The following is a 20,674-nucleotide window of genomic DNA, read 5'->3' as shown; positions in this document are numbered from 1 at the left end:
CAGTGTTTCCTCCACATTTACTAGTTGTCTTTCTATGCGAGCAAGAGTTCCTTTTTTAAATAAATCTGTCTATCTGTATTACTGTGGACTCATGAGTTCTTTCTTCAGTGGTTTGCAGTCCTTTATCATTATTTTGATCTCATTTCCCCATATTTGGCTGGTTGAAGCCTCTTTGACATGCCCCCTCTTTCTTTGAGAACCTCCTTGGTTTCTGTCCGATGAGGTATTCCTTTTCTGGCTCTGGAATCAGCTATTTCTAGAGGAGAATGATGGTTGAGGTGGAGACTGGTATTTAGAAAAGAAGATGTGGGACTAGGTGAGCTCATTATTGCTGGAGTGTCTCCGCTTCACAGCAGGGAAATGGGTGCACGCTTGCACACACAGCATGCAGACATGCAGAAGTTCACACATGGCCGACACACGTCCAAATCTGCGGATCTTTCCAGTTCCAACCCAGCGGCACCTGCCCCTTCCGAGACACTGCCTCCCAGTACCCACAGCAAGTTACTTATCTCAATCCTAGGATATACAAAAAATAGTTTCCAAATTGCTAACCTGTGTCTCTGGGAAAGAAGCCTACTAACTCGAGTTCAGTATTTAATTAGATCTGTTTCCCGTTGACCTGAGGTGTACCGTGGGAACACTGGCTTCCCAGGTGATTTGGGTTCGCCCTCCCCACTCTTCCCTCCCACTTCCGCGTAGTTATAGTTGCTCATTTAAAGTTTGCTTCCGTTCATTTGTTTGTATTTCATTTTAGGGATGATCCCCATACTTGCTTATTTGTTTTCCTACTTTAAGTGTGTGAATTTTTGGGTTGCGTGTATTTCTTGTATTTCAATACAAGGACTGAGTTCTTTTTTTTTTTTTTTTTTTTTTTTTTTTTTTTTTTGGTGGATGTGGGGTGCTCCGCACCTGTCTGGACTCTTCTGCCTTTCCCTGGGCATCTCACTTCCAGGCCCTTTGTCTGGGTCTGGTTTCTCTTAAGACCACCATTCCAAATGCTGCATTTGTTCCCATTTTACAGAGTCGGAGGACCAGAGAAGCAAAGTGCTTTCCCCCCGGAGGGGTAGGGGTTGGCTGGTGTCTGTCCCACCCAGAGCTCGCCTTGCTTCCCCGGCACAAGGTCTGACTCGTTCTGCTGGGAAGCGTGAGTGAAGAATGACTTGGTTAACATTGTTCTCAGGCCTTCCTAAGTGAGCACTCTGGAATGTTCTAGCCCTCACAACAAAGGAAATGTAGTATTTCTCTGTTTCTAGGTAGAGATCTTTGTTCTTTTTAAGCTTTTAACTGTGTTTTGAATGAAATACAGTCTATTGGGGAGACAGAAGTTAAACACACCATTGAATACATGATTACGCATCGTGGTAATTGCTGCTAAGGTGAATGAATACAGGGAGGGCAAGAGAAAGTAACAGAGACCTCATTTATATTGAAGGGGATTTAAGAAAAGTCTGTCTGAGAAAGCGAGGTTGGAGCTGAGACTTGACGAATGAGGTTCTTGAACCAAAACCAGTTTGCTGACGAGATCCCAGGCACCTGCCAGCTCTTTGCGCTTTGCAGAATGTGCAGCTCGCATCGCTGAACCGGCTCTTGGAGGCCAGAGTTCTCCTTTGCTCTTTATCGCCCCCTAGGGGACATGTGTGTGTTTGGACTTGAGGCAGGTGGTTTAAGAGACCCTGGGGCCGTGGGCAGGACCGGCCTGGCCACGGCCAAGCTTGGGAACCCATCCGGTATGGCTGAAGGACTGGGATCCCAGGCTTGCGGGGGAGAGGACCTCGGGGACATCTGACGGCCTGTTCAGATCTAGCCAGAGGGGCTGGCCTTGCCAGGGTCACCCTGAGGCTGCACCACCTGAAGCCAGGCTGGGAAGAAGTTGCTTGACTTCTTAAAGTTCCCAGCTGTCTAAACATAAGTGGTAGCTGCCCAGACGCTGAGGGGTAGGGTCAGGTAGGGCTGTCTGTCTCCTGGACACTGGCTGGGGAGCTGAATTTAGGCACCTCCCTGTCCCTTCCAAGGCAAGACTCTTTGCGATTAGGCCACAGATAAAACCACAGTCACTTTAAATTATTCTCTCGTGAACAAAACGGGAGGGTCTGTACCTTACTCCTTTCTACACGTGCCTAGCATAGTATGTCACATGTTTTAGGCACTTACTGAATATTGTATTATGAAGGTAATGAATGTAAGTTACAATTACTTTCCCCCACAATGGCCCAGGCATTTGGAGAACATAATACTTATTTCGTGTCTTAGTTACTAGGAACAGTGGGGCAGGTCATTCTGGTAGGCTGGGGTGGGTAGCCGGTGGGGTTTGGAGAATTCTTTTCCCATTGGCTCTTCCTGCCTCATGTAAAGCTCTGTTCTGAAATTCGAAAACACCTTGAACCCGTCTGAGAATTGGAGGGTAGTTCTTTCTCCTAGAATTCATCTTCAGGTTTAGAGTACTTCGTAACTGAGACCGGTCTCAGGCTCTCATACTACGTAAAGCAGACGTTTAAAATTTGAAGTTAAGGGGCGCCTGGGTGGCTCAGTCGGTTCAGCGTCCGACTTCAGCTCAGGTCACGGCCTCATGGTCCGTGAGTTCGAGTCCCGCGTCAGGTTCTGTGCTGACGGCTCGGAGCCTGGAGCCTGCTTCTGATTCTGTGTCTCCCTCTCTCTCTGCCCCTCCCCTGCTCACGCTCTGTCTCTCTTTGTCTCAAAAATGAGTAAATGTAAAAAAAAAAAGTTTGAAGTTGAATTTGCATGTTTCCCACGTCTGCCTCCGGTTCTGCGACCTCACGAGCTTGGAGCAGCCTGTGACAGTCATGAAAACGTCCCTCCGTCTTCTCCCTCTCCCGTAAAGATGTAGACAGGGATGCTGCTTGGCAAAGCCCAAATTTTCCAATTCCTTGTGTCGATTTTCCTAACTCGGTGGGTCCCAAGGATTTTGGGGGGAGTGGTAGAGGCCGTCTGTAGCTCCCCTGGACGTGGGGGAGTAGAGCATGCATGCCACAGTTCTCTGACCTGCAGTGGGAAAGTTGCCTGGTGTTCTGGAAACAGAGAGAATACTGGATCCGTGTCTAGTGCAAACTTCGGTCTGCTGTAAGTGGAAAATACACTCCGGGTTACGACGGTGTGGTGCAAAAAGAAAAAACGAAAGAATGTGAAATTTCTCATTGCTCTTGTAAAAATGGATTGTAAGTAAAATGGTAGTATTTTGGGTATACTGTATTACAGAAGACTCGTGAGAATTGATTTCACTTGTTTCTTTTTGTTTCACTGTGGCTGCTGGAGAATTTGAGATCCCGCCAGTGGCCCTGTTTCTGCAGGACAGCGTGGGCTTGGTTGGGCGTCTCGAGCCCTGGCGGCTGAGTGGCGGTCCATCCCAGAGCTCCTTGGGCGGGAAATGTGCCCGACACGTTGTAGGCACAGAGTGTGTGCACTGAGCCACGTCTGCCTGCCCAAGAGGTCATGCTTGTACAAGCCTGCTTGTCCCCCGCGATCGTCCGGCTTGAGCCCTGGAAGAGCCGCTCTGTGCCTCTCTCCCTCCCGGCCCCTCGTACCCCGCTTTGTGCAGGCAGGTGCGCATCATGTGCGTGTTCAATCGAAACCGTGCCCAGTCAGGAGAAGGGGTGGGCGAGCACCAGCTTTTCTAAGGGCTTTGTTTTTGCCCGGTTTGCTCGTCATGGGGTGTGTGACTAGACTGCAGAACTGGGGACCGGGCTGGTGGCATCTCCACCGTGGTGTGCCAGGCGGCACCCTTGGAGCGATGTCCGAAGGAACTGAGTCAGTGTTTAAAATAACCAGGGCGGGGGTGCCTGGGGGGCTCAGTCGGTTAAGCGTCCGACTTCAGCTCAGGTCACGATCTCGCGGTCTGTGGGTTCGAGCCCCGCGTTGGGCTCTGTGCTGTCAGTTCAGAGCCTGGAGCCTTCTTCGGATTCTGTGTCTCCCTCTGTCTCTCTGCCCCTCCCCCACTTACACTCTGTCTCTCAAAATGTGAATAAATGTTAAAAAAAAAAATTAAAGTAACCAGGGCGGCAGAATGAGGAGACAAGGGCTGGCCATGCCCAGTTAATAAACAGCCCCTGGGGGGCGCTCCATCATCGAGCATCTGGCTTTCGATTTCGGCCCAGGTCATGATCTCACACTTTGTGGGTGTGAGCCCCACGTCAGGCTCTGCACTGACATTGTGGATCCTGCTTGGGATCTTCTCTATGGCCCTCATCCGCTTGTATGCCTGTGCACATGTTTCTTTCTCTCTCTTTGTCTGTCTCTCAAAATAAATAAAAAAACCCAAACAAACAGGTCCGGTCATGATACACTGGCTACAGTGACCTGGCATCACCCCGTCCCTGGGGCCCTGGCTCTTCCTTCCCCTGAGGACTTGGGGTGCGGCAGGAAGACACTGTGGGAAGTGTGGGGAGAATTTGAACCCCTGTTGGAGAGGGAGGAGTCTGGGGGCCTCCGAGTAAGTGGTCCCTCCACAGCTGGGTCTGCGATCTTCTTGTGGGAACCGAAGCCCCGGCTGGGCTCCTGCCGCCCAGGGCCCCCCGTTGCTCCCCTAAGTGCCAGCCTGTCTCACACTCTGGCTCCGCTTCCTTCCCCTGTTTCCCCACCTTCCTTCTCCCCTTCCTTGTGGTGCTTTCTCTTCTCAGAGCCTGGCTTTGTACTCGCTATCCTCATTCATGCTGTGGCGTTTATATCCATTCCTCGGAACACTTCTGAATGGCCTGTCTTTTCTTTCCCTACGGGAAGCGTGTGTGTGTGTGTGTGTGCGTGTGTGTGTGCATCTGTGGTACGTATGTATGTGTGTAATGTGTGTATGTGCACGTATTATGCGTGCACATGCATTTGTGCATGTATCTTATGTGTGTATATGTGTGCACATTGCACACACATGCTACCCATACGTGCATTTGTGCCTGTATGTTATGTGTGTATGCAAATGCATGTTATGCACACCTGGGCATTTGTGCATGCATGTGCGTATATGCACACGTGTGTTACGCATACGTGTGCACTTGTGCACATATGTGTATATGCACGCACATTTGTGCCTGTGTGTTATGTGTGTATGTGCACATATATTATGCACACGTGTCCATTCATGCATGTGTGTGTATGCATGTGTGCACGTTAAGCACACATGCATATTTGTGCATGTATGTGTGCATGTGCACACACATTATGCACACGTGTGCATTTGTGCGTGCATGTGTGTGTGTATGTAGGACCCCCACACTGGCTTCTCTTTACCAGATACCGCCAGTGGTAGGTGGATAGCAGAGCAGCAACAACATGGTCGGTAGATTCAGCCAACCAGCCAGACATCCCTGGACTTAAGAGATGCCCGTTCTGTTCTGCATTTGCACCGTTTAGCTGTCGACAAAACCCTTTTCCCACTGTTTACCCCATGATCACATCCCCCACCCCCATATTGTCCTTACGAGGTCATCAGGCAGCTTCGATTGTCTCCTTTTCTCCCTGAGTGCCTGCAGGTTTTAGAAGTGAAGGGGACTCTACCCACTCTGAAGCTGCACTGAGATGTGGGGTTTGAATCCAGAGTTTCAGACCTGAGGCCCAGTGCTGAAAGCTGGCCTAAGGCAGCCCTTTCCCTTCACAAGTTAGATACAAGGCTCCTCAGACACACAAAGGAACCGAAATAAACTAACACAACTAAAAACCAAACACCGGAAAGTCAGAGGCCTGGTAGGCGGTGGCCGTGGGCATCACTGTGCTCAAATGTACTGTAAACACGCTGTGAGATTTTGCACATTTTGTTTTTCACGTGGAAACGATCCCAGAGACACGGTCACCTTCGGGGCGTGGCCTGAGAGTTCCCGAGCCGCCTTGGTCATTGGCGGGGGACTCCCCACCTCCCCAGAGCTTCCCACCCTTCCGCTGGGGTGGGGATAGCGCTGCGGCCTGTAGGTGGGGAACTGGGTGATGGGGGGCGGTTCCCGTTCACATACATTATTCGTGATGCCGTCCTGAGGAAGGGGCCCAGCTCTTCACATAGGATTATGTTCAATGCACGTATACTCTATTGCCCAAGGCTCTCCCTCGGAGAGTGCTTAAAAATAGCTTAAAAAAAATTCTGCCAAGTTTCAACATGGAAGAAATGTGGACGCATAAAATTACAGAGCAACTGTTGGCCCAGCGTTAATTATAGCTGATCCGGGGCATTTCTCATTTTATTTTGTTAATCCACTTTCAGCAAAGGAACACCCATGGGATTTCTCCCTTGCATTGAATAAAAACGTTAACTTTGTGAGTCACAGAAGCTGCTGTGTTCATCAGCATTTTATGAGACGCGTGACGATAATGCCACAAATGAGCGCCTGCGCGGCTGGGAGCTTCAGCCGTCCGACCCTCAGGGCTGGGAGGGCACCTTGGAGATCATCTGTGGGTGTGGTGGGCCTGCCTAGTGGAGGCAGTCGCTGGGCGGGGCTGTCTCCTCCCTGGCTCTGGCCCCCGTGGCTGGTGACTGTGGCTGGCTCTCTGCACATTAGCCTTTGGAGGAGGCTTGAAGACCAGGTTTCACTTTAAAACATTTGAAGGCCACTTCTGTTTCGAGCCTGTAGAGATTCAGAGACTTACATAGAACCTGTCATATTGGAGGTGGGAGCCAGTTAGGGGCTGGGGGACGCAGGCCCTGACTAGCCTGCTGCCCTTTCTGCTGCCCTTGGAGGTATCGGTCTGGGCTGTGCTGGTCACCGAGGTATCGGTCACCGAGCTGGGCACGTTGCCTTCATGGTGGAGGCATGTGGAGGTGGTCCCTCCACAGCAGACGAGGAGACAGAAGCCCAACTGGCCCAAGTACACACAGGGGCCAGGGTCACGTGGCTGCTTGGGCAGAGGTGGGTTCACGTCTAGGTCTGGGCTTCATGGCTGCCCTTCTCTCTCACTTCATGTGTCATTTTATTTTATTTTATTTTATTTTATTTTATTTTATTTTATTTTATTTTATTTTATTTTATTTTATTCTCTTTTGTTAATTAAAGACATTTTTTTTCAATGTTTATTTTTTTAATTGTTTTAATCTTCACTTTTTGAGAGACGGAGCATGCGCGGGGGAGGGGCAGAGGGAGAGGGGGGACACAGAAGCCGAAGCAGGCTCCGGGCTCTGAGCTGTCAGCACAGAGCCCAATACGGGGCTCGAACCCACGAACTGTGAGATTGTGACATGAGCCGAGGTCAAATACTCAACCAACTGAGCCACTCAGATGCCCCTTAAATGTTTATTTTTGAGAGACACAGAGAGAGAGAGGTGCGGGGGGGGGGGACCCAGAATCTGAAGCAGGCTCCAGGCTCTGAGCTGTCAGTGCAGAGCCGGACATGGGGCTTGAATCCATGAACCGTGAGTTCATGACCTGAGCTGAAGTCGGATGCTTAACCAACTGAGCCACCCATGCGCCCCTCGTGTCATTTTAAATAAGAGATTCACTTGTGAATCAGAGTCTACGTTTTACTTTACGTCTTTACCTTTAAAATGTGCTGTGTAAATTTTTTTTTTTTTAATTTTTTTTTTTTTCAACGTTTATTTATTTTTTTGGGGACAGAGAGAGACAGAGCATGAACGGGGGAGGGGCAGAGAGAGAGGGAGACACAGAATCAGAAACAGGCTCCAGGCTCCGAGCCATCAGCCCAGAGCCTGACGCGGGGCTCGAACTCACGGACCGCGAGATCGTGACCTGGCTGAAGTCGGACGCTTAACCGACTGCGCCACCCAGGCGCCCCTAAATTTTTTAAGTTGACGTATAGCACCCTGGAGAAAGGTATGTCCGGAATAGACAAACAGCTCCAGGAAATGCTCACAGACTGAATTCGCCGTGTGCCCAAACAGAACCCCGCCATACCCCAGAAGCCTCGACCCCAGGACCTCGAGTAAGGGTGACCCCAGCCTGACTCAGAGAGGGCGAGGAATCATGTTGCTTTTCCACTTCGTGTGACCGGAGGCTCGCCTGTCCTCGGAGCCCGGCTTCTTTGGCTCAGCATCAGTGCTGCACAGAAACGTGGCTGTAAGTGGGAAGGCACCGTAAGACGTGAGAGTAACTTTAGTGCAGATTCAGAATTGGGTGGGCAGTGGCTGATGGTGATGAGGACAGAGAATCCGTGGCTGGCTGCAGTTGGGTCTGATTCACCTGCCGGGCTGACCAGGATGGACCCAGCCCCCACTGGACAATCAGCAGTGTCACATGGGGACTCACTTAGGGTGGGCACTCGGCCTGGGGTTAGGGTGGGGGTGAGCTCTGCTTCTGCTGTGTGCTCACCTGCCGCCTGCCTTGGGGTCACCTCCCTGGGCCCAGTTTGTGCATCTAAAGTGGGGACAGCAGCCCCTCCCTCCCTGGATTGATGCGCAGGTTAAGTGGGTTACGGGCAAACCACGGCACCTGGCAGAATTAGGGATCAGTAAATGCTAGCCACGTTTTCATTACGGCCAACTTCTTCCGTCCCGTGAACGGAGGCTGTAGTGCCCTGATCGGCCACCAGAGGGTACTGCTAGCACGTGTATGGCGGCCACTCGTTTCCTGCCTGTTGGTAACAACCCATGTTTTTGTTTTCTGTTTTGTGATTTGCTAACAAAGCTGTTTGTCCTGTATGTGGTGGCCCTCTGTTTCCTAGTTCTAGACCTCTTGCCAAGCCGTGCAGTGGACACGCTTACTAAGTGTGTGGTCTGGGTGGGCAGCACCCACGTCTGGAGCTCTCATTTTCCAGCTCGCCGCTCCCTGGAGTGAATTGCTGTAGTAAATTATGACAGACACGCAGAGGCAGAGGGCAAAGTCCCCCCTTTTGGTGTAGCTCCTCTTCTTAGTTGTAATTAGCGGTTAGAAGTGTCTCTCTAACCTTGATGCGGGCTGTGGGTGGGGGACCGGGGCTTGGGCTCCTCGCAGTGACCTGCTGTCGTGTTACAGGAAATAACGTGCTGTCCCGGCACATGTTGGCCACCAGGCGAGTGGCCCATTGGAAGGTGTGGGTCAAGTTTTGACCTTTTGATTTATCGGGCTGGTTTCCTTGGCAACTCGCTAACTTCTCTGAGCCCTTGCTTTCTCCTCCATAAATTGGGATGATGGTGGGGAGGAGGATGATGAGGGTGATGACGATTGGGGTGGGAGCATCAACTTCGCTCCCTCACGGGTGGGTGGGGTGGATCAAGGGCCCACAGACATGAAGCTCTGTGTGAGCGAAGGAGCCAGTATAATATTATTCTGTGGCTGGGTTGGGCAGGGAAGGTTGAGGGTGCTACTTTGGGCCACGAAGTCATCGTGTCTCCCCTTCCCATGGCTGACGTGGGGACTTGCCTCGAACCCCCAGCTTTGGGAGCTCCGGTGCCTTTTTCTGCCCGGCCTCCCCTGATCCCAGGCCCTCTGCGCACCTGGCCCGCCCATGTGTGGTTCTGGAATGTGGCACTTCAAGGCTGGGCTGTCCACACCCACCAGGCATCGTGTTGTGCTGGGTATAACTCTTGTGGAGAGAATGCCTTTTTCTTACTGATTCCGAATCGGAATCTGTCTTGCTCTGCTGGTTAAACCAATTTCCTCTTTTTTTGTTTTCCTTCTTTCTTCTTTTTTGTTATCTGAATACTGTGCGCTTTTCTTTGTCATCCTAATGTTTCATTTGGAGAGAATGGCAGAGAGGCATAAGGCATAACGTCTCGTCTACCCTTCCTTGCCTGGCCAGCCACGTGTCTAGTCACCTCAGAGAGAAATATCGACAAATCATCAGCCGTGGGAAACGTTTTGTCCCGTGTGCAGAGCCTGTGTCTCCAGCTCAGTGTCCGCAGCTGTGGCCTCGCTGCTTCTTCCAGCCAGTGTTTGGCCCAAACTGCCTGGGGTCAATGTCTACCTCCCCCCAAGAGGGAGACCTTATTTTGTCCCTTGCTGTCCCTTTATTTCTAATACCCATCTAAGCGGGCTTTTAAAATTTCGTTTCTTTCTCGGATGCTCACCCGTGTGATCACGACTGTGGAGATCTCTGAAACGAAGGGTAACCGGCCTTCGAATCTGCCTGCGCAGAGCCAGGAAGTGTTCCTGGGTATTGGGGGCTGGCTGGTTAGGAAGAGAGTCTGCAGCCCGCACTCTGCCTCCGTCTGTCCGTCTCTGTTTCCTCGGACAGGGCTCCCCGGCTCTCCCCAGCAGGCTGGCTGCAGCCCTCAGGTCACCCGCACGGAAAACCCCTTCTCAGAGGTTGCATTTGGAAGCCCTCCGGACAGGCCTAACCCACGGACTTGATCTGTTTGGCCTGCACAGGTTGGGTTTTGTTTTGTTTTTGCAGAAAAATCTCACCCAGTTGCCAGTGTTTAAAACCCCAGAAATTCCAAATACAGATTCAGCTTTTTGGCCCCCTTCGAGCTGGGAGGCGGCCCCCTTCTGATGGGGCAGCCGTCCGTGTGCCTCGCTGCTCCTGCCTGCCTCGGGACGGGCCTCCTGCCGTGGAGGCCGGTGGCCTCGCCACTCCTGGGCAGGCTTCCCCGGTGGGTTTTCCGAGGACCAGGACTTGCTGTCCGCCTCCAAAGGCACCCTCATGTGCCTCCCTACCTTGGATTGGTTCTCCCCCTCTCTACTCTGTAGGCTTTTCAAGGGTTGTGCTCTGCCCCTGTTGGCTTCTAGTCCTCGTTTGTGGCAGCTCCCTTCTCCTGCCTCAAGCTGTCCTACCATCTCCTGGGCCAGCTCTGCCTCCCCTCCCGCGAAGTCTTCCTCCACATGCTTTCCTGTGGCGTGTGGTCAGTATGTTCCTGTATAGACACATGCCCACATGCCTGCATGTACAAGATGTGTTCCTTCCTAATTTGTCTGTTTCTTTTGCACTGACCGAGTGGCTTTGGAACCACGTACAAGTGGTTCCTCTCGTACAAGTGATAGCATTCTTATCTGTAACAGGGGATAGTGATGTCTTCACGGCTGACTTACGTAGCAGGACCGCCTCGTACAGCTGTGTTGATTGCACACTGCACCAGGGCAACACATCTAAGGGGACTCATTCACCTCATATATTTGTGTATTCCTTATGGCACCTTTCTGCAAATGGTAGGAAAGTGTCACGTTTCAAGAAAATCGGTATATTGTGACCACTTTCTGACAGGGGGAGCTAGCGTCTTGAGGAAGGGGTACATTTCCCCCCTTTCTCCTGGAGGCGTCTGTTAGCGACAGCCCTGCTTGTCAGGATCACACGCGACGGAGTGTGAAAGTGCTGGCATTCAGAAAATGTCTGTCTTGTCCTCTTTCTGGAAAGCAGGGTTTCAAATACTGTCACGGAAGTAAGCCCAGAAGCGGAGCCCCCAACCCCAGGGTGTGTTGGGGGTGCTGGGACAAGAGCGAGGCTCGAGTCAGGCTCTCCTGGGCTCACGCCCGCCCTCCCTCCCGGCACTGAGACCGAGCTGCACTTCCGTGGGAATCTGGAAGTGTTACCGAGTCCTGTTGACTCAAAGACTCGCGTTGTAGCGTCGCTAAAATCAGGAGCCGTCTTACAGCCTGTGTGATAAGAAACCAGTGTGTCTTAGTTTATTTGGCAGCGTTTTCATCTTTTTTAGTGGAATGTAAAGTATCAGTGCCTCTTAAAATGGGTGTTGTCTTCGATTTGAGGAAATACAATAATAGAACCCACTTTTTAGGATGGCTGTAAGATTAAGTATAGCGTGAGCCTTGCGTGGTGCGGCTGGTGGCGAGGGTTTAATTGATTTTAGCTCCCTGGTCTTTTCCTTCTTCCTCATCGAATCGCCTGTGTGTTTGGTTACCGCAAGTTCCCGGTCATCGTGGTGACGATGATGATGTATGTGGCGCATCCACAGCTGGTGGAAGGTTCTGTAAAATAAACTAAATGGGAGAGAATGTCGTGTCCTGACCCAAGCCTCTTTTCCTGAAGATAAAAGGAAGAGGTATTTTTGATTGTATGAAGCTGCGCAATGAGCCTTTTTCATCCCATTGGCTGTGACAGCAATCTGGCTTTATGTTGTTAAAATATTTCCACTCTTATTGGAAAGCTGCCAGCTCTTACGAATTTAATAACTTAAGGGCGAGTGAAAAACAAGAAAACAAAAATATTTAACTCTGAAAGAATTTGCCAGCCCTACTGTTTTCATAAGATAGATAATTTAATAGGATCTGAGCTTTGGCTGTTGAACTCTCTTTGAAGTTCATCAATCTGAGTAGAAGATAGTTACAAAGCAGAGGGTGATTTATACTAACCCAGAAGAGGAAAGAGATTTTTTTTCTTAAACTAAAGCTTTTAAATAGAGTAATCTAATAGTCTAGTAATGTAGCATTTTGTCTTCTTGTGAGCATTGATAAATGTTTAAGCATGTTTAGAATCATCAGTTCATCTCACATTTATTGAGTGCCTACTGTGTCTCCAGCGGCATCATTGCTGAGGGTAAGATGGACGGCATTGGGCTGGGTGGGGCTCTGGCTACAGGGAATGGGGGCTCCGGGGGCGGAAGGTGCTTGACATAGACGTGGGATGCCAGCCCTTCAGAGCCCATATCACCCTGCTATCCCACAGAGGTGGGCACAGGGACCTGGACTGACCCCTTTCTGCCCAGCCACCTCACCCCACCCTCCTGAGCCCTAGATTTCTCATAGGGTGTTTGGGATTGGATGGGGTTGTGGATACGTCAGGCAGGATACACGCCGCTTCTCAAGTTCAGTGTCCTTTCCGGAGGATCCACACTGGTAGGCAGAGGTCTGTTTTGTCTGCCACGGTACTTTTTATTTATTTTTTTTATGTTTATTAAAAAAATTTTTTTAATGTCTATTTATTTTTGAGAGAGAAGGGAGAGAGAGACAGAGAGCGAGCAGGGGAGGGGCAGAGAGAGGGAGGGAGGCACAGAATCCGAAGCAGGCTCCAGGCTCCGAGCTGTCAGCCCAGAGCCTGGTGCGGGGCTCGAACTCACGAGCCGTGAGATCGTGACCTGAGCCCAAGTCGGACTCTCAACCGACTGAGCCACCCAGGCGCCCCACTTTTTATTTAACTTTGTATTTTGAAATACCTTCTGGGAGGTTTCAAAGATAGTACTGAGAAGTCTCGTATACCCTTTACCTGATTTACTCCATTTGTTTTTTGACAAAATATACATAGCATGAAATTTATCATTTTGACCATTTTTAGGAATACAGCTTAGTGGCTTTAAGGACACTGACAGTGCTGTGCAGCCATCACCACTGTGCAGCTCCAGAGCTTTCCATCAGCTCAACCTCACCCGAGTCACGTCTTATGTAACTCTTGTGCAATATCAGAGCAAGGAGTTGGTGTGGTACGATGTGCGTGCATAGTTCTGGTCCCTTCTTATCACGTGTGTGGGTTCGTGTAGCCACCCCCTCAGTCCACAGGCAGAAGTCTTGTTGACGTTTTGCCGGCGTGCGTGAGGAGTAGAGATGTTACCGCCCCGTATACCCTCTTTACCCTCCGCTTGTCATTGTCGCAAATGTTTCTTCTGCATATATTGAGAACCACATCAGACAGACTTCTGCTTTTTGCTTCAACTGTCAAAAATACTTCAGGAAACTAAAAGAAAAAGGAAAATCTGATGCATTTGCCCGTATTTTTAGACTTTCCTTTGTACTTTTTTCCCTTTTGATGTCCCAAGACTCGTTGTTTTATCATTTTCTTTCTATTCAGGGAACTCCCTTTAGCCATTCTTAGAGGTTAAGTCTGCTGGACAGCGTTTTTAGTTTTCCTTCCTCTGGGAATGTCTCGGTTTCCCCTTTATTTCTGAAGGACGTTTTTGCTGGATGTAGAATCGAGGTGATCACTTGCTTCCTTGCTGCACTAGAACAAGTGCCACTTCCTTCTGGCCCGCGTTGTGTGTGTTGGGAAATCTGTCACTCAGATAGTTTCCCACATGGGAAGCTGTTCTCTGGGGTCCCCCCCGGTCTCCAGTTTTCAGAAGTTTTGATTATCGTGTGCCTTGGCGTAGATTTCTTTGGGTTTATCCTGTTTGGGATTTGCTGGCCTTCTTCAACGTGTGGGTTTATGTCTTTTGTCAGAGTTGGGAAATTTTCAGCCATTATTTCCCCGAATCCTTTCCCAGCGTCACTGTCTTTCTCCTCTTTTGGGACGCTGGTGCCACACAGGTTAGATCTTCAGTTATAGTCCCACACGTCCCTGAGGCCCCGTTCAGGTTTTTCAGTCTGTTTTCCCTGTTAATCAGATTGTGTGCTTTTCCTTGTTCCATCTTTGAGGTCCTTGATTTCTTTCTTCTGTCTTTTCCATTCTGTGTTGATGCTTGAAAAATTATGAGGAATGACTTTTTCTTGAATTCTGAGCATTTTAGGTGTTAATGAGAGTCTGGATCCTCTCCGAATCTTCTGTTTTAGCAGGCCCCCTGACACTGCTCTGGTGCAGACTTGGGGTATTGCTTCGTCACTGCCAGTGAGGGTAGGTAGAACTCCAGGCTCCCTCCTTGGCCTCCGTTGATGCCTGCGGGAAGATGTGCCCCAGTACCGCTGGGCAGGATGGGGGTTCAGGCTCCCCACGGGGCCTCCTCTGACCCCAGCCCAGCAGGGAGTGGGAGGGGTGCTTCCTTAATTGCCTGGTCCGGGTGGACGTCTTGACTTCCTGCTCGGCCTTTGCCCACAGGGATGGGAGTGGGCAGCAGTGTGGTCTATGGGCTTTGGCTGTTGTAGGGTGGCTGTCGTCCTGAGCTCAGTGCTGGGAGAGGGACCGGGATGGAGGGCAGGGTGGACGGAGGGTGGAGGGGCCAGGGCATTAGGGCCCCTGAGGGGAGGGAAAGGATAGGCGTGCATGATGTTTCTTTGTCTCTCTGTCTCCTGTGATGCACAGCAAACTGCTCAGTGATGCCGTTATCCTCAAGGGGAAGATAAGGGGGCTGTCTCTGTTCTACAGGGCTCTGTACTATTTAGCTGTATTACGATGATGATGGTGATAGCAATAATAATAATAACGATAATAATAATATAAATAAAATGAAATGAAATGAAATAAAATAAAATAAAATAAAATAAAATAAAATAAAAAACTCTGTTGTAGGACCAGGAGACCTGGGATGCCTGAGTGCTGTCCTGCTCCGGTCATCCCACCTTGAGTGTCCCAGAGGAGATGGACTTACAGAGGACAGCAGCAAAAGGGACAGCATGCCCTTGATTGTGTGCTGGGGCCATGTGACTTGAGCTCAAGGCTGAACAGACTGTTTACTCAAGGGCCTGAGATTTGTGGGGAAGTCCCCTTGGGAGCAGGCCAGCTTTAGCTCACCCGTGTGTTGCCTGTGGCCAGAGTAAGAGGTGGGACCTGTTAGCTCCCAGTGACCCTTCCCGGCGTCCCAGGGGCCTAACCAACCTCCCAGGACCTACAAGCCCATTCTACTTCATGACCTTCTTCAAGGAGTGGGGTCAGAGGCTTGCTCATCCAAGGTCCCCAGACAGGGTGGTGGTAAGCGGGTGGAGTCAGAGGTCACAGACAGGATGTGGCTCTTCCTGGCTTGGAGTGTTTGCACATCAGAGTTTAGAAATGGGGACTTGCTTATGCAATTATTTTGAGATTTTCCTTCTTAATAGTATAGAGTAGTTGGCCAAAACTGGCAAATACTTCATAGAAATTGAACACTCAAACCCCAAACTTCTGTGATTTTCTTTGTGTTGAACATGTGATTTTCTCTCTGAATCCTTTTGTTGAGGAGGAGTGCACAGTAATTGGACCTAAAAATGCAACCAAATTATAGCATCTTCATCAGAATGAGCTGACAACATAATTATGATTGTTTTTCAGGGTATAAGATACATTTTTTCATATTCGTCCACTATGAAAAATGAAAATAGCTCCCCTGTTGTTATTTTGGTGGGATAGCAGTTCTCCATATTTGGGGGGAGGCAGTCTGATGTGCCACTCTCTTCCCACGTGTTGGCATTTTGCTTTGTGAGCATCTTTACGGAGGGCACGGTTTCCCTCCTTCTTGGAGGCCTGCGGGGCATTCAAGAGGGAGCACGGTGTGTTCTCTCTGGGCTTCTGGAAGCAGCCACTCTTAAATCCAGGGTTGAATCAGGGCACCTGACCGGCTCAGTCTGTAGAGCGTGCGACTTGTAGTCTCGGGGTTGTGACTTTGAGCTCCACGTTGGGTGTAGAGATTACTTAAAAAGAAAATCTAAAAAAATAAACTCAAGGTTGCACGGTCGGTGGCAAAATAGAGCCCGCCCGCTGGTGCAGCTCGGGGCAGTCGCGTGGGCCTGTGGGCTGTTCCACGGCTGCGTTCCTTAGCGGTGCCACCTTGGCAGGGCCACGTGGCTTCCGGGAGACCCCGGGCCCAGGTCAGGTAAGGCTGCATTCCACCTTGACTCTGCGCTTCCCTGGCTGGGTGGCCGAGGGGAGGGCAGCCTCTCTGAACCTCCTGGGTCACGTGTCCTTACCTCTGCCCACACCTTGGGATCTTTAGGTCTAGCCTCCACCCGCCTTGTGGAGCGGACGTGCAGCAGGCTCTGGGGAAGCACGTGCTCCTTGACAGCAGGCAGCCGAGGTCAGGTGCCAGCCAGCCTTACAGTGCAGCGGGCTCGCCCGACCGCTAAGCGATGGTGGTGGCTGACTTGCAGCAGCCTCCAGCACTTGGCCAGACATAGATGCAAAGGTAGTCTTATTTGTTTGGTCTCTAGACAGTGCCTGGTATGCCTGTGAGCGGAGACCCCTCCCCATAACTCTGTGGTCCCCAAAAGTTCTGCTGCGTGAAATGTCACAGAATTCCCTTTCTCCTGAAAGCGTCACAGAAACCGATAATACGTACAGGTCTGTTGGGAAGTAGTTTTGTAAAAACCGTAAGATGCACCTGTTCCCTGACGTGTCCGCCTCCCCTGGGCAGCTGGGGCCTGCTCCTTGGGGGACTCCCGCCAGAGTCCTCTCTGCCCCGGGGCCTGCAGGGGGCGCACCTGTGCCTGCTGCTCAGGACGTACTACAGTGAACAAGGAAGAACTTGATCAGTGGTTTGGGGATTATGCTCTTTGGAATGACTTTCATCTCAGACGTTGTTGGTTACAACGGTGAGGATTTTAGCCTGACTTGAAGGAACTCCACTCACGGGGTGTAGCCGAACCAGCTCACGTCAGAAGCGGGTCGCAGAGAGTCTGTCTGGTGTCTCCTTCCTGCGGACCGTGACTCGGGCAGCCTGCTTGTCCTCTCTCAGCTCTCTCAGCCTCGGTTTCCTCACCGGTGGGAGGGGGATTGCAAACCCTTTTCTGCCTGAGTCATGAGATCGCTGTTGGGTCAGCAGGAAGCGTGTTGAAAACAACGTGGCCTCGTAGAAAGACAAGAAGTGTTGCTGTAATCTCTTCCTCTTTGAATGGGAAGCATTTTGGGTTCCTTAGGAATAAAGCATTTCTTGGAAAAAATAAAATATCGGTTGACACTATTGACGAGAGTGCCATTGAAGAAGCAGTGTTCTGCTTTGTGACATTTCTGTTTCTGGTGTTGTTTGGTCGGGGACAGTTCTCTTAGGTCGCCACCCCTCCTGCTCGTTCGTGGAGAAGCCCTTCCTTTGGATCCAGAGGGGGTTACTTGTGCAGCTCCGGTGCCTGGCGGGGTTCCGTCCTCACTGTGGCAGTGGCCAGCAGGCTCAATGCCTTTCTTTCCTGTCTCCTCCTTCTGGGAGGGGAATCTTGCTGTGAGGAGGAGGAGGAGGAAAATAGGGGTGGGGGAGGGCAAGGGGGTGGAGAGCAAGAGAGAGTCTGGGGTTAAGATGGGAGAAGTAAGCATATGGCAAGTGGCAGAGAGGAAGGACTGGTGTTCTGGAGAAAGAAGTTACTGGAACTCGGTCATTGGGCGGGAGGGGCCGTTGCCTTGCCCCTCTGTCCAGTGATCTTCCAGGGTGGGCTGTGGCACCCTCTTACCAGGTGCAGGCACCTGTAAGGATGCACTGTCTTCGGAGAATTTTAAAGCAGTGATAACATTTTTTAAAAAGTTTAATTATTCTGAGAGAGAGTGCAAGCAGGGAAGGGGCAGAGAGAGAGAGAGACAGACAGACAGACAGACAGAATCTGAAGCAGGGTCCAGGCTCTGAGCTGTCAGCACAGAGCCCGACATGGGGCTTGAACTCATGAACTTTGAGATCATGACCTGAGCCGAAGTTGGATGCTTAACCGACCCAGCCACCCAGGCGCCCCAGACGTCATAGCATTTAAGTGTTGGTCTCCTTTTTTGTTTTGCTGTCTCCCTGATCCACCAATTCTAAACAGTGTCAGTGGCAAAGATATTGCCTGCACTGGGGTAGCCCACTCCCATGGGTCCCCTTCCCCCCCCCTCCCCCCCATTCCGTGCCACTGCTGGTGCCAGCCTTCATACCAGCAGGAGTCAGGCGGGTGGGTGGGTGGGTGAAGGTGCAGGTGGGCGGGCAGGTGTGGCGGAGGAAGCCCTTGGAGGCCGTCTTCTGGTGGCTGCACGTGAAATAGGAACCAAGGTCAGCGGCCGCGCATGAGGATGGGCGGTGGGAATGGAGGGGTCTGAGACATTTGTTCACCACCCATGGAGAGCAGGTGGCCTAGAGATGGCCTAGGATCGCTGTAGATCCGTCCAGCCTCCACAGAGAGCACGTGGCCTGGAGCGTATGTGCCTGCCAGGCGGCACGGAGAGGCCCTGTGGGGCTAGTGATGGTGAGGGCCCAGCCGTGTGGATGACGTGGGTGCGGGCACGTGGTCGGTGGAGTGCTGTGGTTTCCTGAGTGCCTGCTGTGTTCCCACCGCTGAGTGGGCACGTGAGCTGCGTGTCCTGTTTCGTACCAGCGACCGAGGCGTTCTCACTACTCCTCGGAGATCGCCCAGCTTTACAGCACTCACGGGTAGGGCTGGGAATGTAATCTGGGTCCCTGCGGCTTCAAAGCCATTGTCCTTTCCATCGTACCAGTTCTTCTTGTCGTTAAAAAAAAATTCCAGCTTCTAATTATTTTTTGATCCTAAATTTAATATTCCTATATGTACCTACAGTTATCTTATCTGACTAAAAATGAGCGTTTTCCCATTATGTCTTCCTGCCTAGTATAATGGGATGAACTCTAATAGACTATTAGTAAATATTTGTGAATGGTGGTACTGCTTTCAAATAGGAATTAAGTAGCTTAAAAAAATCAACAGATTCCCATTCTTCTGGTTTCCGGTCCCTGTGCCGGCCAGTGCAAGGTGTCTCGGCCCTTGAGAAATGCTATTTTGATCAATTTTTTCCTGGTACCTAATTGGAGAGAGCCTCGCTGGAGCACTTCATTGCTGTCAGTGCGGTGCATTCATTTGAAGGCTGGGTTTCGTTCTTTCGTGTTGCCATGTCGATGCCGGAATCTGGGCTGTCTGGTAGGCTTTGGTAACGGGGGAGTCCGTATCAGATGCTATCCGGCAGGGCGGTGGTTTTGAATTTCGGAAGAAAGAATTTTCTGGCAATTGGGGCCCCCTGAAGTTAGAAGTGAGCTGCCTGGTGTGGAGGTATCCACGAGAGGGACGCAGTCAGGTGGAGGCTGGCCATTGCTCAAAAGGGCAGCCTTCAATATTTTCCTTTGGCGACTGGAAGTAATCATTGTTTTTGTTCAGATGAAATAACGCAGTTTGCTTTTTCTCCCCCCCCAACAGAGAACACGGCCATCTTCATGTGCAAATGCTGTAACCTTTTCTCGCCAAATCAGTCGGAGCTCCTCTCCCACGTCTCTGAGAAGCACGCAGGAGAAGGGGTTAATGCGGACGAGATCATCATTCCCCTCAGGCCTCTGAGCACTCCTGAACCCACCAACCCACACAAAAGCGGAGATGGTAAGGGGCCCGGGGTGCCGGGTGAGGGGCCACGGCCACAGATGTGCCTGCTGGTGACGATGGCTGTGATTTGCCTGCCAGCCCTTCGAGGCTGGGTTTCTGTTTGCTGGGCATAGAAACCCGGAAGGTTCCCGTCTCCAACAGTTAACAATTGTCCAGTTGTAGGTCCGTTCAAAATAAGGTTGTGGTTTTGAATTCACTGTACCTGGCCTCTGCAGATGCTTCTCTGGCTTTGGAAGGAAGAATGAACGAAGGAACGAATGAATGATTGAGTGAATGAAAGGCGGGGATAGTGTCCAACAGCGTAAAAAAAACAAACGAACCGTGAGCTTGTTGTCGGACGAGTGGGGGTCCCAGCCAGCTCTAGGACCTACCAGTTGCGTTACCTGAGGCAGATGATATGGCTTCTCTGAGCCTCACCGTGCTCCCCTGACAAATGAAGACAACAGGCCTGTCACCGGGTGGGCGCTGAGGATTGGATGACGCCTGGCACAGGAGACAATGAAGGGAAGCTGTGACAACATACGTGATGAATGTGTAAGAACGTATAATCTGAGACCCCGCGTTTCTGGACTGAGCGTGTAACCCTGGAACAAGGATCCAAATTGCAAAGCTTTGGTTCTCATGGACTCCATCAGGTTCACAGTCGGTGTCTGAAGTGAGATACGTCTTGTCTGCAGCGTCCAGACATCTCCCACTGAATGGCGTCAGATGCGGCAGGTGGATGGATTAGAGAAACCATCTAGGCCCCGTAATTAGGTCCCCACAGACAAAGACAATGTGTAGCCCAGTAAGAGTAGCTGCAAACGACAGTGGGAAAAAAAGCCCACAAAACTATTTTTATACGATGAGGGACAACGGCCAGTCGCCTGTGCAGAAGTGCACTCTGTGGCCATCAGTGTTCCATCACAGGATTCATTAGCCACACTGATAACCTACTGCTCTTTCCTGGGAATATTCAGGCTGGCATTTCTAAA

The 20,674-nt window shown here is 50.9% G+C and overlaps 1 protein-coding gene across 2 annotated transcripts in view; it reads left to right on the top strand.

The window, feature by feature from the left end:
- The window catches only part of ZFAT (zinc finger and AT-hook domain containing), a 191,625-nt gene that overhangs the window by 13,209 nt on the left and 157,742 nt on the right, over positions 1-20,674 (top strand). For both annotated transcript variants that reach the window (XM_047074221.1, XM_047074220.1), the window contains exon 2: positions 19,521-19,697. In XM_047074221.1, coding sequence (XP_046930177.1) covers positions 19,521-19,697 — 177 coding nt within the window. The remainder of the gene's footprint in view (positions 1-19,520; positions 19,698-20,674) is intronic.

Source organism: Lynx rufus, unplaced genomic scaffold, assembly GCF_022079265.1.
Source record: "Lynx rufus isolate CCGP_SWC_20201006 ecotype Redwood Valley unplaced genomic scaffold, mLynRuf1.p SCAF_12, whole genome shotgun sequence".
NCBI lineage: Eukaryota > Metazoa > Chordata > Mammalia > Carnivora > Felidae > Lynx > Lynx rufus.
The sequence above is the reverse complement of the archived record's forward strand: the minus strand, read 5'-3'. Positions and strand labels throughout refer to the sequence as shown.